An 18,237-nucleotide genomic window follows, 5' to 3' on the forward strand; every position below is an offset into this window, starting at 1 on the left:
CAATGTCAATCCCTTTAAGAAAAGATTAAACCTCAACGCCCCTAAAACAGTACCGTATTTGTCACCTGTAATCTTCCCCTTTAATGATTGTTGTAAGCAATCTGGAAGCTATTCACAACCCACAAACTGCCCAATAACTGCCAACATGCCAGCAGCATGTGCAAACCGTAAAAATACTCACTCTTTCACTCTTCAATAACTCATGGTAGCAGCACGACAACACAACAAAAAAACTCCATGTGGTCTGATGAAACAGGAGCCACATTTGTCAAAAAGGCAATAAAAATATCTGCTATCTAAATGCAATATGCTGCGCCAAGCTGTGTACACAAGCACAACGCCTTCAGTAATGGTGCAGCTTCTCCAGATATAGAAGCCGAGAGACTAAGAGCATCTGAGTCCATAAATCTTCTTGAAGACACAGAAGGAGCCACCACAACAAGAGGAGGAGGAGAGGGAGCAGGAGAGTTGCAGCTGCCACCCAGACACCCATGTGCTGCCTAGAAGGAAGGGAAGGACTGAGGGAGTGTGTGGAAGAGGGGAAGAAAGGCTGGGGGGGGGGGGGGGGGGAATTGGACTCAAGATTTACCTCCCCAGTTGTTATCGTCGGTCAGCACCGACAGGTCCAAGCGGGGTACTTCCTCGCTGCATTCCTGGTCCGAACTCCGGACGATGACCCCCCTCCTGTCGGCCGTTTCACAGCTACTAGGCAGCTCCTGGATCTTCATACTACTGAGTCGTGTCTGCACAACCATGGAGAGACACAAAACAACAAGGGCTGGGAGTGAGCATGCTCCTTAAGTTCAGCCATACACTGCCTCTGCCTGGCCCAGCCTACCACAGCCCTTGCAGGGGGGGTGACAACACTCCTGATTGGTCCACCGTGCGTGTCTGTCTGTGTGTGTGTGTGTGTGTGTGTGTGAGGTTTAATGCTCCTCCTCTTTTCCCTTTGGGTTCCCACCCCTTCCTCTCTCTCTCTCTGTCTGTGCATATGCACTGATCCTTCGGAGTGGTTTGTCTCACAGTAGCCAGAGCAGAAGGGAGGGGGAGAAAGGGAGGAGGAAAAGAAGGAGGGAGAGAAGGAGGTATGGCAAAGAAAAGGAAGCAGATTATTCGCCAGACGCCAGCACACAGGCTGAGATTTTTTTTCCCCTCTCTTCTGCTGCAGAAAGACATCCTTGCCTTGGAGCATGGAGTTCTCTCTTCCTCTTTTGGCTACCACTCTCGCCTTTCCACCTCTCCTGTGCTCTCTTTCCCCATCGTTTTTCTTTCCCTCTTCCGAATCCCCCCTCTCTCCCAATCATTTTCTACCCTTTTCACCTTCCCTCCCCCCTTATCTACAAATACCATTATCTCTGTCATAGTACGTCTACTCTTTCAATATCTCCCCCCATTCTTAGCCCTTTTCAATGCACAACCAAATGGAAGCTTTTTTGACCATAGCACTCAAACATCCTATCAGATGCCAGCCTAGCAAAACGTTAACAATCCCTCACCATTACCGAAAGTGAATTCAGATGGTAGGTCATGCAGGCAGGGCATGCGTCCAAAACAGACAGGACTTTGTGCTAAACTGAGGAGGGGTGGGGGGGGGGGCTAGCTTCCCCTCTAGCCTCTGCCTAGGTGTGGGACAGAGTTATTTTAGGAACAGATCAGGGATTAAAACTGCCCCAGCCTCATAAATGCCACCTATAAAAGGAACTGCCATTGAGGGGCTGTTGTGTATGATTACAGGTAGTGGTATAACTGGGGGGGTGAAAGGTGAATGTTACTGTAAGGCCAATGATAGGGAGTTATCAAGTGCTCTCAGCTGTTGTCTGGCAAATAGCTTTGATGTAACTGATAGTGGGAATTTGTCCCAGACACCCAGCTGTCCAACGCTGGGGACCATAGATCATGTAACAATGGACATTTAAACACTCTGAATCTGAATCTCAAAATGTCCTTCCTTTTCGCTCTTAATCTCTCCTTTCCTACCCTTCAGTCAAGGAGCATACATCATTGTTTACTGGGAAAGTGAATTGCGGCCACACAGTGTGTGTGTGTGTGTGTGTGTGTAAGTTTTGCGCACATACGTGAAGCTGGAACACACACACACACAGTGTGTAACAGGACACTCTTAAAAGTAATCTAACCTGAGTTCTAAAAAAAAGTGAGACTCTCAGATTCAAAAGCACTTCATGTTACAGAATACAAGCAAACAAACACTTCAGAAGGAAAACAACTACTATTCAACCCCAATCAATCAACTCATTTAGGTTCATATGATTGATATGTGGCCATGAGCAGGCTGTTAGGTCAAACAATAGAAATCTCTTGACTACATCTCAAGTTGTGAAGAAAGAGCTGATTACCTTGAGAATGACTGGGGTCAAAGACGTCGAAAGAAGGACAACACTGCTACAAACATTTTCTCAAGTGTTCTGTGCCCTCTTTTCCTTCAACTGTTTCAAAGCACACTTCTTACACAACAATTCACCTGATGTCATTTCAGCAATGCAGATCTCTTTCGGGCACTGAAACTAGTCGCCCTTGATACCACCAAAGGGGTCATTGACATGCAAATTAGGACAATTTAATCAAAGACTTTCAAAGCATCGCCCCATTAGAGGTTATAGAGAGAGAAAGGACTAGAAATGTAATGTGATCAAATCACGTTTCACACATGGACGAGCTAATGATAGGTTTGATTCAATCTTTTTCAGTCACATTAATCATCATCATTCTTATTGCGGTTAATGATCACATTGCTGTAAGAATGACAAAATTGCTATAAAAACGATATGATATATAGTAGCAGTCAAAAGTTTGGACACACCTACTCATTCGAGGTTTGTTCTTTATTTTTACTATTTTCTACATTGTAGAATAATAGTGAAGACATCAAAACTATGAAATAACACAGATGGAATCATGTAGTAACCAAAAAAGTTTAATATTTAATATTTGAAATTCTTCAAAGTAGCCACCCTTGAATGTGCAAAGCTGTCATCAAGGCAAAGGGTGGCTACTTTGAAGAATCTCAAATATGAAATATATCTTTATTTGTTTAACACTTTTTTGGGTTACTACATGATTCCATATGTGTTATTTCATAGTTTTGATGTCTTCACTATTATTATACAATGTAGAAAATAGTAAAAATAAAGAAAAACCCTTGAATGAGTAGGTGTGCCCAAACTTTTGACTGGTACTGTATATATACACTGTATTACTTTAAAAAAAAACGTATTAATGTACCATCATAGTAGTCATTTTCAGCAAATGTTTCTATCAAGAAGTCTCTGGAAAATACTACACACAACAGAAATATAAACATCTGTATACAGTCCTAATCATTTCAGGATTAACCCAGACTCACTAGAAGACAGAACAGCTTGACCGCGGCTGTCACGACTTCCCCCGAAGTTGGTGCCTCTCCTTGTTCGGGCGGCGTATGGCGGTCGACGTCACCGGCTTTCTAGCTGCCACCGATCTACATTTTTTTTTATCCGGGGCTTTGGTCAGGTAGCGGCTCCCATTACCTCCTTGCTGAAGGGGGGAGCGGTGCGACTGCAGTGGTCAACTGGGGCGGACAGGGCTTTTGGTCACCTGAAGGCTATGTTTACCCCGGCTCCCGTGCTGGCTCATCCTGATCCCTCCTTGGCATTCATAGTAGAGGTGGACACGTCCGAGGCTGGGATAGGAGCTGTGCTGTCTCAGCGCTCGGGTACGCCACCAAAGCTCCGCCCCTGTGCTTTCTTTTCGAAGAAGCTCAGCCCGGCGGAGTGAAACTATGATGTGGGGGACCGGGAGCTGTTGGCTGTTGTCAAGGCTCTGAAGGCGTGGAGACATTGGCTTGAGGGGGCTAAACACCCTTTCCTCATTTGGACTGACCACCGTAATCTGGAGTACATCCGGGTGGCGAGGAGAATGAACCCTCGCCAGGCAAGGTGGGCCATGTTTTTCACCCATTTTGTTTTCACCCTATCCTACAGACCAGGTTCCCAGAACGCTAAGGCAGACGCACTGTCCCGGATGTATGACACAGAGGAGCGGTCCACGGATCCCTCTCCCATACTTCCGGCTTCTTGCCTGGTGGCACCGGTGGTATGGGAGGTTGACGCGGACATCGAGCGGGTGTTACGTACGGAGCCCACTCCCACCCAGTGTCCAGTTGGGCATCTGTACGTTCCGTTTGATGTCCGTGATCGATTGATCTGTTGGGCCCACACGTCACCCTCCTCTGGTCATCACGGCATCGGTCGGACAGTGCGCTGTTTTAGTGGGAAGTACTGGTGGCCCACTTTAGCTAAGGACGTGAGGGTTTATGTTTCCTCCTGCTCGGTGTGCACCTAGTGCAAGGCACCTAGACACCTGCCCAGAGGGAAATTACAACCCCTACCCATTCCACAACGGCCGTGGTCACACCTATCGGTGGATTTTGTGACGGATCTTCCTCCGTCACAAGGAAACACCACGATTCTGGTCGTTGTGGATCGGTTTTCTAAGTCCTGCCGTCTCCTTCCTTTGCCCGGTCTCCCTACAGCCCTACAGACCGCAGAGGCCCTGTTTACTCACGTTTTCCGGCACTACGGGGTGCCTGAGGAAATAGTGTCAGATCGGGGTCCCCAGTTCACATCGAGGGTCTGGAGGGCGTTCATGGAACGTCTGGGGGTCTCGGGCCAGCCTGACCTCAGGGTTTCACCACGAGAGTAATGGGCAGGTGGAGAGAGTTAACCAGGATGTGGGTAGGTTTCTGCGGTCCTATTGCCAGGACCGGCCGGGGGAGTGGGCGGCTTTCATCCCCTGGGCAGAGATGGCCCAAAACTCCCTCCGCCACTCCTCCACTAACCTGTCTCCGTTTCAGTGTGTACTAGGTTATCAGCCGGTACTGGCACCGTGGCATCAGAGCCAGATCGAGGCACCTGCGGTGGATGAATGGTTTCGGTGCTCGGAGGAGACATGGGACGCTGCCCATGTGCGCCTGCAACAGGCCATCAGGCGACAGAAGGTGAGCGCCGACCGCCACCGCAGTGAGGACCGGGTGTGGTTCTCGACCCGAAACCTGCCCCTTCGCCTGCCCTGCCGGAAGCTGGGTCCACGGTTTGTGGGGCCATTTAAAGTCCTGAGGAGACTGAACGAGGTATGTTATAGGTTACAGCTTCCCCTGATTACCGTATTAACCCCTCGTTCCATGTGTCTCTCCTCAGGCCAGTGGTGGCTGGTTCGCTCCAGCAGTATGAGGTGCGGGAGGTTCCTCCGCCCCCTCTGGACATCGAAGGGGCCCCGGGGTATACTGTGCGAGCCATCATGGACTCAAGGCGTCGGGCGAGGGGCCTTCAGTACCTCGTGGAGTGGGAGGGGTACGGTCCGGAGGAGAGATGCTGGGTGCCGGTGGAGGACATCCTGGACCCTTCCTTACTGCTGGAATTTCACCGTCTCCACCTGGATCGCCCTGCGCCTCGCCCTCCGGGTCGTCCCCGAGGCCGGTGTCAGCGTGCTGCTGGAGCCGTGTCTAAGGGGGGGGGGGGGGGGGGGTACTGTCATGACTTCCGCCAAAGTTGGTGCCTCTCCTTGTTCGGGCGGCGTTCGGCGGTCGACGTCACCGGCTTTCTAGCTGCCACCGATCTACGTTTCTTTTTCCATTTGTTTTGTCTTGATTGTACACACCTGGTTCCCATTACATTATAATTTATTCCCTATTTAACCCTCTGGTTCCCACATGGTTTTGTGCGTGTTTGTTCTTTGTTTAGTGTTCAATAATTCTGTTAGCTGGTGTGTTTTTCACTGCGTGGAAATCATTGTTGTTTCTTTTCGAGTAAAGTACGTATTTTACTCAGTTCTGTGTCCTGCGCCTGACTCCGTCCTAACCGCTGCACACTGACCACTTACCCTGGCTGTAAATATCACTGCCACACTGACTGTACTATAATCTTTTGTCCTAGCACAACTCAACTACTGATCACATTACATCATCACTAGTCGCCCTGGGTAGAGTGATGCAGAGGGAGACCAGGGTACTAGCATTCAGCATTGCAGATAGAAATTGTATGAATAAATATAGCTAGTATGATTCCTTTACTCTAAATGTCAGTAAATATATATTTCTATCTGAACGTTCCACAATGTTGTGCTCAGGCTTTGGGCTTGGATTTGTCCCACAGTGGGTGTTCTTTCCATTGTTAATCTGTGTGTTAGGGGTTTTATAGACAGGCTACACACAAACACATGGTGGATTTAGGAGGATGAGGCTGGGGTGGTAATGACAGACACAGACAGGGTGGAGAGAAGGGGCTCGTCTGGGAGGGTAGCATCACATTGGATGAGGAGGCTTGATACACAGCCACGTACGCTAGAACACGCACACACACACACACACATACACACACACACACAGCTGTAATGCATCTGATTTGTCGTGTGTATACTGAACGAGCAATAACCCTCTTCACCCAGATTTTTGTGATCCATTAGTACTACAGTACAATCCTGAGATTTTCACAATATTATACAGATGCAAGAAATCAGAATCTCCACCAAGTAAGCATCATGTTTTGTTTTTTTGAGGGGGGGGGGTGCTCAAATTTACATGCCGTCCAAGCTTTTATCCAACCAAATAAGATCCCTTTGAAAGTTGAAATGTCTTTTGCGGCAGGGTACTAAGCAGTACAGTACTGTAGGCATTATAGCTAAAGCCAAAAGAAAGACTTGTTTGTACAGTTACATTCCAGGTCCCATTGATCTGTACTGTACTGGTTTAAGTGGTCCATAATTGATGTGTGGAAGTCTTTAATCTCTTAAACCTGTCCTTACTCCCTGTACCTCCACTGGCCTTTGACTGTGTGTGTAGTATTGGGGACAGGGCTGGGAATGTGGTCACACACACACACACACACACACACACACACACACACACACACACACACACACACACACACACACACACACACACACACACACACACACACACACACACACACACACACACACACACACACACACACACACACACACACACAAGCTGGAACAGTGAGCTGTAGAAGCCATTCTAGGTGTCATCAGGTTAAAGAGGCTCAGGATTACCACACACTGATACAGTTCAGAGTGTGTGTACGTGTGTGTGGTGACCGAGGCCACCACTCACTAAAGCCAAGGCTGTAAAAGACTCTGTCCTAAAAAACGTTTTATGACGGTGTGAAAGCCAAACAGGTCAAATGAACATGTTTCTCACGTCGACTTGAGTTGCTTCTAGGATAACAAGCAAGCAATATATGGACGAAGAGGCGGTCCATCGTGCAAATGACTGAAACACTAAAAGGCTGTCTTTGTTTTGAATAACAGTAAACTTTAGTTACAGTTTAAACAAACAACATAAAACTGAGCTTCAACAATACCGTTAAAGATATGCTTTAAAACAATAAATCTAGTCATCCCAAATTCCCTTCATAGTTCACTACTGTTGACCAGCGCCCTTAGGGAACACAGCCTCTGTCTTAGTAGACCGATCAAGAGCACTAATCTCCTTAGTACACTAATTGGACCTGCTGTCAGTAGTACGCTCTGATGTCACTAGGCGCTGGGATCCCTCATGCCACCACCTCTGATCTGACACCAACAACCAGCAGAGAGGTTGGCACAATAACCCTTTACCCCGAGGACGCCGTGCCACCATGCCAGGCACAGACTGCATCTCAGTGGGTACAGCCTGTTCTGAGGTGGTGAATGTGGAGGAGGTGGAGACAGAGAATTGTGTCACTAAGACCCATCTGGACTGTGTGTGTGTGTGTGTACAGTTCAGTTGTAGAGTCACATTAAGTGTTACAGATTAGCCTACTGTACTAGAAAGCAGATGGACCAGTAGATTACATAGGACTGTTTCCATCTGTATACCACCTTAGCAACTATGACCTTATCACTATGCTAAATAGCTACAGCTGCTTCTGATGTTTTTAATAGCTACACAGTGCTTCACATTTCAAAGTGATACAGAGCTGCAGTGTAAAACGTTCACAGCATTTCCCATCAAGATGTGTGGATATGTCGTTTTTTTGTGTGGTGATTTTCATTCAATGAAAAGCTCAAACTTTGTTTTGGTTTCTTTTCTACTTCTCTTCTTTCCATATTGTGTCAATAGTAGTGATTCATTGTTGCTTAGCTGTCAATCTCTCCAAGGGATGTTTGCTTTTCCCCTAAAGAGAAGATGTTTGGCTGTAACATTTTCACCAGCAGAGATGTGGTAGTTCCACATTGCAGTGAGTGGACCAAAATAGTATCTCATTTATCTGCTCCAGTTGTTCATTGGTCAGGAACAAACTCTAGATGTTCCCTCAGACCCCTCCTCTTCCCTCAGACCCCTCTTCTTCCCTCAGACCCCTCTTCTTCCCTCAGACCCCTCTTCTTCCCTCAGACCCCTCTTCTTCCCTCCTCTTCCCTCAGACCCCTCTTCTTCCCTCAGACCCCTCTTCTTCCCTCAGACCCCTCTTCTTCCCTCAGACCCCTCCTCTTCCCTCAGACCCCTCTTCTTCCCTCAGACCCCTCTTCTTCCCTCAGACCCCTCTTCTTCCCTCAGACCCCTCTTCTTCCCTCAGACCCCTCTTCTTCCCTCAGACCCCTCCTCTTCCCTCAGACCCCTCCTCTTCCCTCAGACCCCTCCTCTTCCCTCAGACCCCTCCTCTTCCCTCAGACCCTTCCTCTTCCCATCAATCACCTAGGCTACTGAGAGACTCTGGCCCTATCTTCCGCAAGCAGTGTGAACACAGCATGCCTAGGAAATCTAGCATGTACATGCAGGGTATTTCAGTGAAAGAGGAAGAGAGAGAGAGACAGAGAGGAGATAGGAGAGGGAGAAGAGATAGGAGAGCAAGGAGAGCAAGAGAGAGAATAGAGAGAGAGAGAGAGAGAGAGAGAGAGAGAGAGAGAGAGAATAGAGAGAGAGAGAGAGAGAGAGAGAGAGAGAGAGAGAGAGAGACACTCAACTCACCCATGAAGGAGTTAGAGGAAGACTGGGGTCCTTTCTTTGACTGTCATTTCTGAAAGAGGGGTGAAAACATAAACATGTTAGGATCACACCCTAGCAAGGACACTGGTGTTTTCCACCCAGCCAGGAGCCCGTAGAACAGCGTGCCGAGTTGAGTTTAGGAAGGCTCTCTCGCCCCCTAACTCCCCAATGTCAGCAGCATTCTCTCAAGTTTATCAGATTATAAACTTTGTTGAATAAATGTTGCCCGATAAAGACAGGTGCTGTGACACAATGGGACTAGGCCTCAGGGAGTCCGTCAGAGCCTTAGCAACACAACAATCCTTTAAATAACAGTCTCACATTACCTTAGTACAGGGTTTCTCAAACCCGGCCCTCGGGGGCCCCAAGAGGTGCACATTTAGTTTTTTTTACCCGATCAGCTGTGTAGTGCTAGGGCAAATCTAAATGTGCACCTCTTGGGGTCCCGAGGACCAAGTTTGGGAAACCCTGCCTTAGGATCTAGATTAAGTAGTGAAAATGGTCGGTATTAGCTACTTCTGTTGGAGAACTTTGCTATCTAAATGAACAGGTGAAAAATGGTCAGTAGTAGTTACGAGCGTTTTAAAGGGTGTTCAAATGTCACAATGCTTACCGGTTATCTGATGACTCCATGTTGTTTGTCCCGGGTTTGTCATGTACTCTTGACATGCATTCTTTTAGCTGTAGAAAATAGAATACATAACATTTTATTACTCTCTCTCTAATGGAGATTACGGTATGTATCAAAGTGCAACGCTGATCCTGACAGGCTTCCATCAGACATCTATGTCTGGAGCAAAAAAATGTATTTCAGGGAAATTATGTTTCGAGAACATTTGACATAAAGTGTGCCGAGACCCGGTTTACACAATTACACAGGATGTGTTACTCTGCCTTGGCCATTAGATTAATAAAACACATATCAAATCGAGCAAAACATTTATATCACATTATTCATAAGTATCTATTTAAAAACACATTTCTCCAACATCAACGACAACCACGGCGAAGAAAAGCTGAACGAGTCAAATCATCAGTTGGTTATAGAAACAGGTTCCAGAACAGGTGGTGGAGTGGGTCACACCAACTAACGAGGGGGTGTGGTGTACAGCGTGTACTGTTCTATGGTGCTGTGGTGTTCTGTACACTATGACACCCCCGGGACTAACCCTCTGGGAGGCTTCATAGGGCCTTAATGACTCCCCATAGGCTTTGGGCACGCTCTGCTAGAGTAGCTTCCAGACCTGGGTTCCAATGTTATTTGTTTTCGTTAAAGTAGTTTCGGTGCACATGATTGAGCTTGCTTGGAGCAACAGAAGTAATAGAATCGTCCCAAAGGTGCAAACCCCACCCGCCTAGCGGTATTCGAGAGAAAACAAATGCTATTTGAGCCCAGGCCTGTTACAGTAGCTACCCTCCTGTTACATCAGCCAACCCCCTCTGTCAGTCACTCCTAACACCCCTGTCCTGCCAGCCAAGGTTAAGACATCGCCACTACAGTATGTATGTCAGGATTTCAGGTGTCTTCTCATCTCTTACATAACCCACCTGTGTTATCTTAACCCGGCACAGTCAGAAGAGGACTGGCCACCCCTCTGATCCTGGTTCCTCTCTAGGTTTCTTCCTAGGTCCCTGCCTTTCTAGGGAGTTTTTCCTAGCCACCGTGCTTCTACATCTGCATTGCTCAATCTTTGGGTCTTTAGGCTGGGTTTCTGTATAAGCACTTTGTGACATCTGCTGATGTAAAAAGAAATACATTGAATTGGTTGAGATGGCATGGAAAAGCCACTAAATGTCTAGCTATACCCGGTTTGTCCCTCTAAGTGTTTTTTTTAACGTGAAGCCGTGGAATCTATTTTCGTCCCTGGGATAACACACACACGTCAGCCGAGCTAGGCTATACATTAGCCTGGGATATTGATGAAACGAGTGTGTCTGTCGACGTAAATAATCAATCAACTTATATTCACAGATGAGGAAGTGCCACGACTACATAGAGTTAATGCAGTGAAGACAGCAGATCGGCCCTGTAGCCCATATTACTGGGGCCTGAGCCTATTCCAGCACCGCCCAAAGTCTTAGTGACTTTGAACTAAGATACGGTCTCTGTATTAAGGGCCGTATCATTGGTAATGAGCCACTGGGCATGACTTACTACCCTTTAAGCTGTTGGCAGGCAACGGTTTGCTGACAAAGGATTTTCTGCTGCATTTGATACATACCAAGGCTGCATCTCAATTAGCAATATTAAAATAGTGTGGAACCTGGTTTAGTCCGCCAGCAGTTTGGAAGCATAGTTCTGAGACAATGATGTAATAACTTGAGGTAGACAATACCATACCCTCCAGCATAATGAGACAATTCAATGGGAAACATACTAAAATGTGCAGTGAGGGCCTACGTTTTAAATATCAAATTCAGCCTTCCAAGAGTCCAATATTGCGACACACCTCAAATGGTATGTTTTCTTAATTTGCTATGGATTTATTTTGTGCACATAAACAACGTCACTGAGGTAAGCGGTTATTACCTTAACTCCGAAACAAAACACTGTTCTGAACATGACGGTCTTGAACCCTGAACGACAACAAACCCTTGCTACACAACAACACAGTACATGTGTTCCTTCCTCATCTTCAAAAGCAAATGCTAATTGAACCTCAGTGAACCTTGTTAACACGCTGCCCTGCAATTTAGAGTGTTCCAGGGAGGGAGGTTGCCTAGCATTTAGCGGAGCGCTAGAGCACGCTGCCTGGCCTATCACGTGCCTCTGTAGCCTATGTAAGATTGATTAGGAATCCAGCTATTGGCGGCTATGCTGATGTTTATACCAATGTTCTCTATCTACCTCCATCTCTCTGCTGACCCCGATTTAGCAGTTCTTGTGAAACATCACCAATTACTCAGGAGTGACTCATAGCAGCCATTAAGAGTAGACAGGGGTTGGTGGTAAGCCAGACGTCACACCAGCGAAGTGAAAAACACCACAGCGGCGTAGACCTTGTCTGCATCACAATGTTTTGTGGGAGAAGAAGAGGGAGGATTATGAGAACCAGGCTAGGGAACTTGAAGGTTCAGGTTGCTCTTTGGGAGTATAAAACATGACACTATGAAAATACATGATGAGAGTGCACCGCAAAATAAGTAAACAAGTAATTGTCTTAGATGTGCTGTTTTGAATGTTTGACCTCCACCTGAATTCAACAAGGGACCTGCAGTATAAATGAGCATGACATGGCAACAATAGACACACATCTGCAATGAGAAGGAGCGAGAGAGACACAGAGAAAGAAAGAGAGGAGGAGAGAGAGTGACTTACCGCGTGGGGGTCCTGGTTGTCACTAAGCTGGCCAAGCGTGGGGCTCTGGTGGCAGTGTTTAGGCTTCCTGGGTCTGGGGCCCTCGTGGTGGAGCCCTCCCTGGCTAGTCTGGTAGTCCCTCCTGACTCCTTCCTCACCCACACTAACGCCACAGCTGCTAGCTACGCTAACGCTGCCGACCGCTGGGATGTTCTCCTTGTTGATGTCTCTTTCCCTCAGAGACGATGATCTGTTTTCAAATGGAGATAAAGGAAAGAAGAGGGGGAATCAAACTGACTCTCTCTCTTTCTCTCTCTGTAACAAAGCGGCCTGGGTTACAAATGACAAGGTCATCGTACTTATACCTTGTACCCAGGCTAACGCCATGTTTAGAATTTGCGCTAATTCTATTTACAGAGTACAGTACTTGTCTTATTGACGTTGTATGGTGGGTGGCTGCACTAATGTAGCCCGCTAATCCATGTTTTCACTGCTTCTCCAGACTCCATCAGGTCTCTATCGACAAAGATTAGCTTGGTAGCACTAGGACCCCAGACTCCATTATAACCCCAGTGGACATGACCACTAGAGGTGAGGCCATTGGGAGCATAGAGTTTGAATTACTAGAATTGACATCGGATCATAATAAGTCACTGATATTGGTACATCCAATGGTGGAAACTGCCATTGTTGATGCCTAGAACTCTGAGAATGTCACTCTGTTCGCAATGATACTCACAAAGGATGACATTGACCAAACATACCAATCAACAACAGTAAAGGCAGATCCTACACCAATAGGGTGAGACAAATGCCCTATGTAAGGATTCATTCTATGGTCCATACCTGCTCCTGTCCCGGTGTCTCTGAGCCTCTTCCTGCTCCCTCTGGTGCCGACGTCTCTGCCGTGCCGTCGGGGTTACCTCGGGCGACGAGGAGCACCCGGTCGACTCGGAATCCTCCGTCGTACTTTGACCTCCTCCGCACATGTGCACATCGAAGAGATGCTGCTCCACTGCCGACCTGATGGTCCTCTCCAGAATACTAGAGAGAGAGAGATGGAGAGAGCAGAGGGAGAGGGTAAAAGAGAGAGAATGAGAGAGAGAAATAGAGGGGGAGAGAATGTTATTGAGAAATACGATATGCACCAGACAAAGCTTTTTCCGCAGCTGTCATTGAAACGACTGAAATAACTATGCTGCATGGTCACCACTTTGTCCTCCTGGAACAGTTCATCGTAGTGAGTATATAATATAACTATGCTGCATGGTCACCACTATGTCCTCCTGGAACAGTTCATCGTAGTGAGTATATAATATAACGATGCTGCATGGTCACCACTATGTCCTCCTGGAACAGTTCATCGTAGTGAGTATATAATATAACGATGCTGCATGGTCACCACTATGTCCTCCTGGAACAGTTCATCGTAGTGAGTATATAATATAACGATGCTGCATGGTCACCACTATGTCCTCCTGGAACAGTTCATCGTAGTGAGTATATAATATAACGATGCTGCATGGTCACCACTTTGTCCTCCTGGAACAGTTCATCGTAGTGAGTATATAATATAACTATGCTGCATGGTCACCACTATGTCCTCCTGGAACAGTTCATCGTAGTGAGTATATAATATAACGATGCTGCATGGTCACCACTATGTCCTCCTGGAACAGTTCATCGTAGTGAGTATATAATATAACGATGCTGCATGGTCACCACTATGTCCTCCTGGAACAGTTCATCGTAGTGAGTATATAATATAGAATGGCAGTGTACTCACTTAGTCAGGTCAGATCTACACTGGACAGATGAGAGGTGGTTGCTGTGGAGAGAGAGAGAGAGAGAGAGAGAGAGAGAAAATAGTGTGAGAGAGAGAGAGAGAATAGTGTGTGAGACAGAGAGAGAATAGTGTGAGAGAGAGAGAGAGAATAGTGTGAGAGAGAGAGAGAGAGAATAGTGTGAGAGAGAGAGAAGTGTGAGAGAGAGAGAGAGAATAGTGTGAGAGAGAGAGAAGTGTGAGAGAGAGAGAGAGAGAGAGAGAGAGAGAGAGAGAGAGAATAGTGTGAGAGAGAGAGAGAGAGAGAGAGAGAGAATAGTGTGAGAGAGAGAGAGAGAGAATAGTGTGAGAGAGAGAGAGAGAGAGAGAATAGTGTGAGAGAGAGAGAATAGTGTGAGAGAGAGAGAGAATAGTGTGAGAGAGAGAGAGAATAGTGTGAGAGAGAGAGAGAGAATAGTGTGAGAGAGAGAGAGAGAGAATAGTGTGAGAGAGAGAGAGAGAGAATAGTGTGTGAGAGAGAGAGAATAGTGTGTGAGAGAGAGAGAGAGAGAGAGAGAGAGAGAGAGAGAGAGAGAATAGTGTGAGAGAGAGAGAGAGAGAGAATAGTGTGTGAGAGAGAGAGAGAGAATAGTGTGAGAGAGAGAGAGAGAGAGAATAGTGTGAGAGAGAATAGTGTGTGAGAGAGAGAGAGAAAATAGTGAGAGAGAAAAAGAGAGAGAGGAGAAAGAAAGAAAGAAAGAAAGAGAAAGAAAAGAGCGAAAGAGAAGAGAGAGGAGAGAGAAAGAGAGAGAAGAGAGAGAAAGAGAGAAAGAAAGAGAAAGAGCATGTTTTAAGACAGCAGAGAGACAGGTGGTCTGAACAGGCAGCCCTCACAGGCCCCGAGGCTCTGTAGCTGACCCCAGGCAGTCAGAGTGTGTGTGTTATGTATGTACGTGTGTGCGCGTGTGTCAAAACGTCAGCCGTATTCAGCTCCTAAGGAGGCCCTCTGGGAGCAAAGTGGCTGGCTGCCATGGTGACCGGTAAGCTGTGATCGCACGTCTCCCCCTTAATATTAGTCTATTGTTACACATGCACGTGCACAAGCGCACGCATACACATACACACCTAATGAAGAGGACATGACAGGCCTTACATACAGTGAGTGACAGCAGCTCGCCAGCTCCTCTCTCGTCTGACGTGTGTCTGTGTGTGTCTGTATGTGTGGTGTGTGTGTTTGTCTGTGTGGTGTGTGTCTGCTAGACCAGGTGAATGTGATATGGCTTACTACCTCCTTCCCTTAAGAGATAGCATGCAGTGTCAGCACAGCTATTGAGGCCAGGCGTACAAGGTGATTTTTCAGTTCAACAAAAACATGAATATAGGTCGTTCATAATGGCTTTTGGCACCATACTGTAGATACAGTATCTTACTAAATATGAACATTACATCTTATTAATACAAATCTAGAATACATTAACATTTTAGTCATTTAGCAGACGCTCTTATCCAGAGCGACTTACAGTAGTGAATGCATACATTTAAAAAATATATATTTTGTACTGGCCCCCCATGGGAATCGAACCCACAACCCTGGCGTTGCACACACCATGCTGGCGTTGCAAACACCATGCTCTACCAACTGAGCCACAGGGAAGCCAGAATACACTCCTCAATCCATTTCAATGTCAATAGGAGGCTATTTGAGCTCCAACATTACCAGGAAAGACCAGAGGAATTCACAGAAATACACAAAAGCATGACTTCCTTCCTTCAGATTGTGTGTGGGGGTACTGAGCACCCAACAATACACAATATTCTCCTTACAGCTCATCCATCAGCATCAGTGTTGACAGTGATAGCATGGCTTTGTGTGTGTGTGTGTGTGTGTGTGTGTGTGTGTGTGTGTGTGTGTGTGTGTGTGTGTGTGTGTGTGTGTGTGTGTGTGTGTGTGTGTGTGTGGACAAATGAGAGAGCTGATGGAGGAGAGATGAGTAATTATATGGGATTAATAAAGTGATTATAGAACATAGGTGAAAAGTGTGTGTGTACGGTGCTAGTGTGTAAACAGAGCATAAAACAATGAACAGTCACATCAAACAAGAGTTTAATTGAAGCCAAGCTTATAGCTTACCTGATTATCGTGAGGTAATTCTGATGACTTTTCAAAATGTGTACAATCAACACATTTTTTAGTCTGGCATGTTCTATTCTCGTTCAGTTCTAGCCAAAGGTTTTATTTTAAACTGGGTTAACGGTAAATGTCGCAATGTCCCGAAAATAATTGACTAAAATGGATGACACTGTCGGTGTTAAAAAGCCAAATTGTCATGTCTTCCGCCGAAGTTGATGCCTCTCCTTGTTCGGGCGGCGTTCGGCGGTCGACGTCACCGGTTTTCTAGCTGCCACCGATCTACGTTTCTTTTTCCATTTGTTTTGTCTTGATTGTACACACCTGGTTCCCATTACATTATAATTTATTCCCTATTTAACCCTCTGGTTCCCACATGGTTTTGTGCGTGTTTGTTCTTTGTTTAGTGTTCAAGACTTCTGTTAGCTGGTGTGTTTTTCCCTGCGTGGAAATTGTTGTTTCTTTGAGTAAAGTACATCTTTTACTCAGTTCTGTGTCCTGCGCCTGACTCCGTCCTAACCGCTGCACACTGACACATGACACAAATATACATCTGGTACCAAATGCTAGGGGTTAAAATAACTAACATGTCTTAATGTGTCACCAAGATGTTATGGCCCATAATATGTCACCAAGATGTTGGACACAGTAATATTTTGAAAGGTTAAAATGAATGAATCAAATGTATTTATAAAGCCCTTTTTACATGAACAGATGTCACAAAGTGCTTATACAACCAGAAATAACTTATTATGTCACGAGGTACTATGGGTCATTTTGACACCAAAATATACACGCAAAGTGTTAGTTTCATGTTTCACAAGTCGAAATAAAATATCCCAGAAATCTCCCATACACACAAAAAGTTAATTTTTCTTAAATTTTGTGCACAAATTTCTTTACATCCCTGTTAGTGAGCACTTCTCCTTTGCCAAGATAATCCATCCACCTGACAGGTGTGGCATACCAAGAAGCTGATTAAACAGCATGATCATTACACAGGTGCACCTTGTGCTGGGGACAATAAAATGCCACTCTAAAATGTGTAGTTTTGTCACACAACAGATGTTTAAAGTTTTGAGGAAGTGTGCAATTGGCATGCTGACTGAAGGAATGTCCAGCAGAGCTGTTGCCAGAGAATTTAATGATAATTTCTCTACCATAAGCCGCGTCCAACGTTGTTTTGGCGTTTTAGAGAATTTGGCAGTACGTCCTCATAAACGCAGACCACGTGTAACCATGCCAGCCCAGGACCTCCACATCTGGCTTCTTCACCTGCGGGATCGTCTGAGATCAGCCACCCGGACAGCTGATGAAACTGTGGGTTTGCACAAGCAAAGAATTTCTGCTCAAACTATCAGAAACCATCTCAGGGAAGCTCATGTGAGTGTTCGTCGTCCTCACCAGGTTCTTGACCTGACTGCAGTTTGGCATCTTAACCGACTTCAGTGGTCAAATGCTCACCTTCAATGGCCACTGGCACGCTGGAGAAGTGTGCTCTTCACGGATGAATCCCGGTTTCAACTGTACGGGGCAGATGGCAGACAGCGTATGGCGTCATCTGGGCGACATTTTGCTGATGTCAATGTTGTGAACAGAGTGCCCCATGGTGGCGGTGGGGTTATGGTATGGGCAGGCATAAGCTACGGACAACTAACACAATTGCATTTTATCTATGGCAATTTGAACGCACAGAGATACCGTGACGAAATCCTGAGGCCATTTGTCCTATATTTTTATTTTATTTTTTATTTTAAATCCCAGCCCCCGTCCCCGCAGGAGGACTTTTTCCTTCTGGTAGACCGTCATTAGAAATAAGAATTTGTTCTTAACTGACTTGCTTAGATAAATAAAGGTTAAATAAATAAAATAAAAATTGTGCCATTCATCCACAGTCATGAAGTCATGTTTCAGCATGATAATGCACGGCCCCATGTCGCAAGGATCTGTACACAATTCCTGGAAGTTGAAAATGTCCCGGTTCTTCCATGGACCGCATACTCACCAGACATGTCACCCATTGAGCATGTTTGGGATGCTCTGGATCGACGTGTACGGCAGCGTGTTCC

General features: G+C 46.2%; 1 protein-coding gene across 4 annotated transcripts in view; it reads right to left on the reverse strand.

Moving 5' to 3' along the window:
- The window catches only part of LOC106610290 (protein FAM13A), an 84,630-nt gene that overhangs the window by 13,307 nt on the left and 53,086 nt on the right, over positions 1-18,237 (reverse strand). For all 4 annotated transcript variants that reach the window (XM_045716532.2, XM_045716530.2, XM_045716531.2 and 1 more), the window contains exons 10-15: positions 14,065-14,106; positions 13,125-13,322; positions 12,300-12,528; positions 9,594-9,661; positions 8,963-9,011; positions 590-743 (exon numbers count right to left, since the gene is read on the reverse strand). In XM_045716532.2, coding sequence (XP_045572488.1) covers positions 590-743; positions 8,963-9,011; positions 9,594-9,661; positions 12,300-12,528; positions 13,125-13,322; positions 14,065-14,106 — 740 coding nt within the window. The remainder of the gene's footprint in view (positions 1-589; positions 744-8,962; positions 9,012-9,593; positions 9,662-12,299; positions 12,529-13,124; positions 13,323-14,064; positions 14,107-18,237) is intronic.

The sequence above is a fragment of the Salmo salar genome, chromosome 04 (assembly GCF_965601325.2).
Source record: "Salmo salar chromosome 04, fSalSal1, whole genome shotgun sequence".
In the NCBI taxonomy this organism is placed as follows: domain Eukaryota; kingdom Metazoa; phylum Chordata; class Actinopteri; order Salmoniformes; family Salmonidae; genus Salmo; species Salmo salar.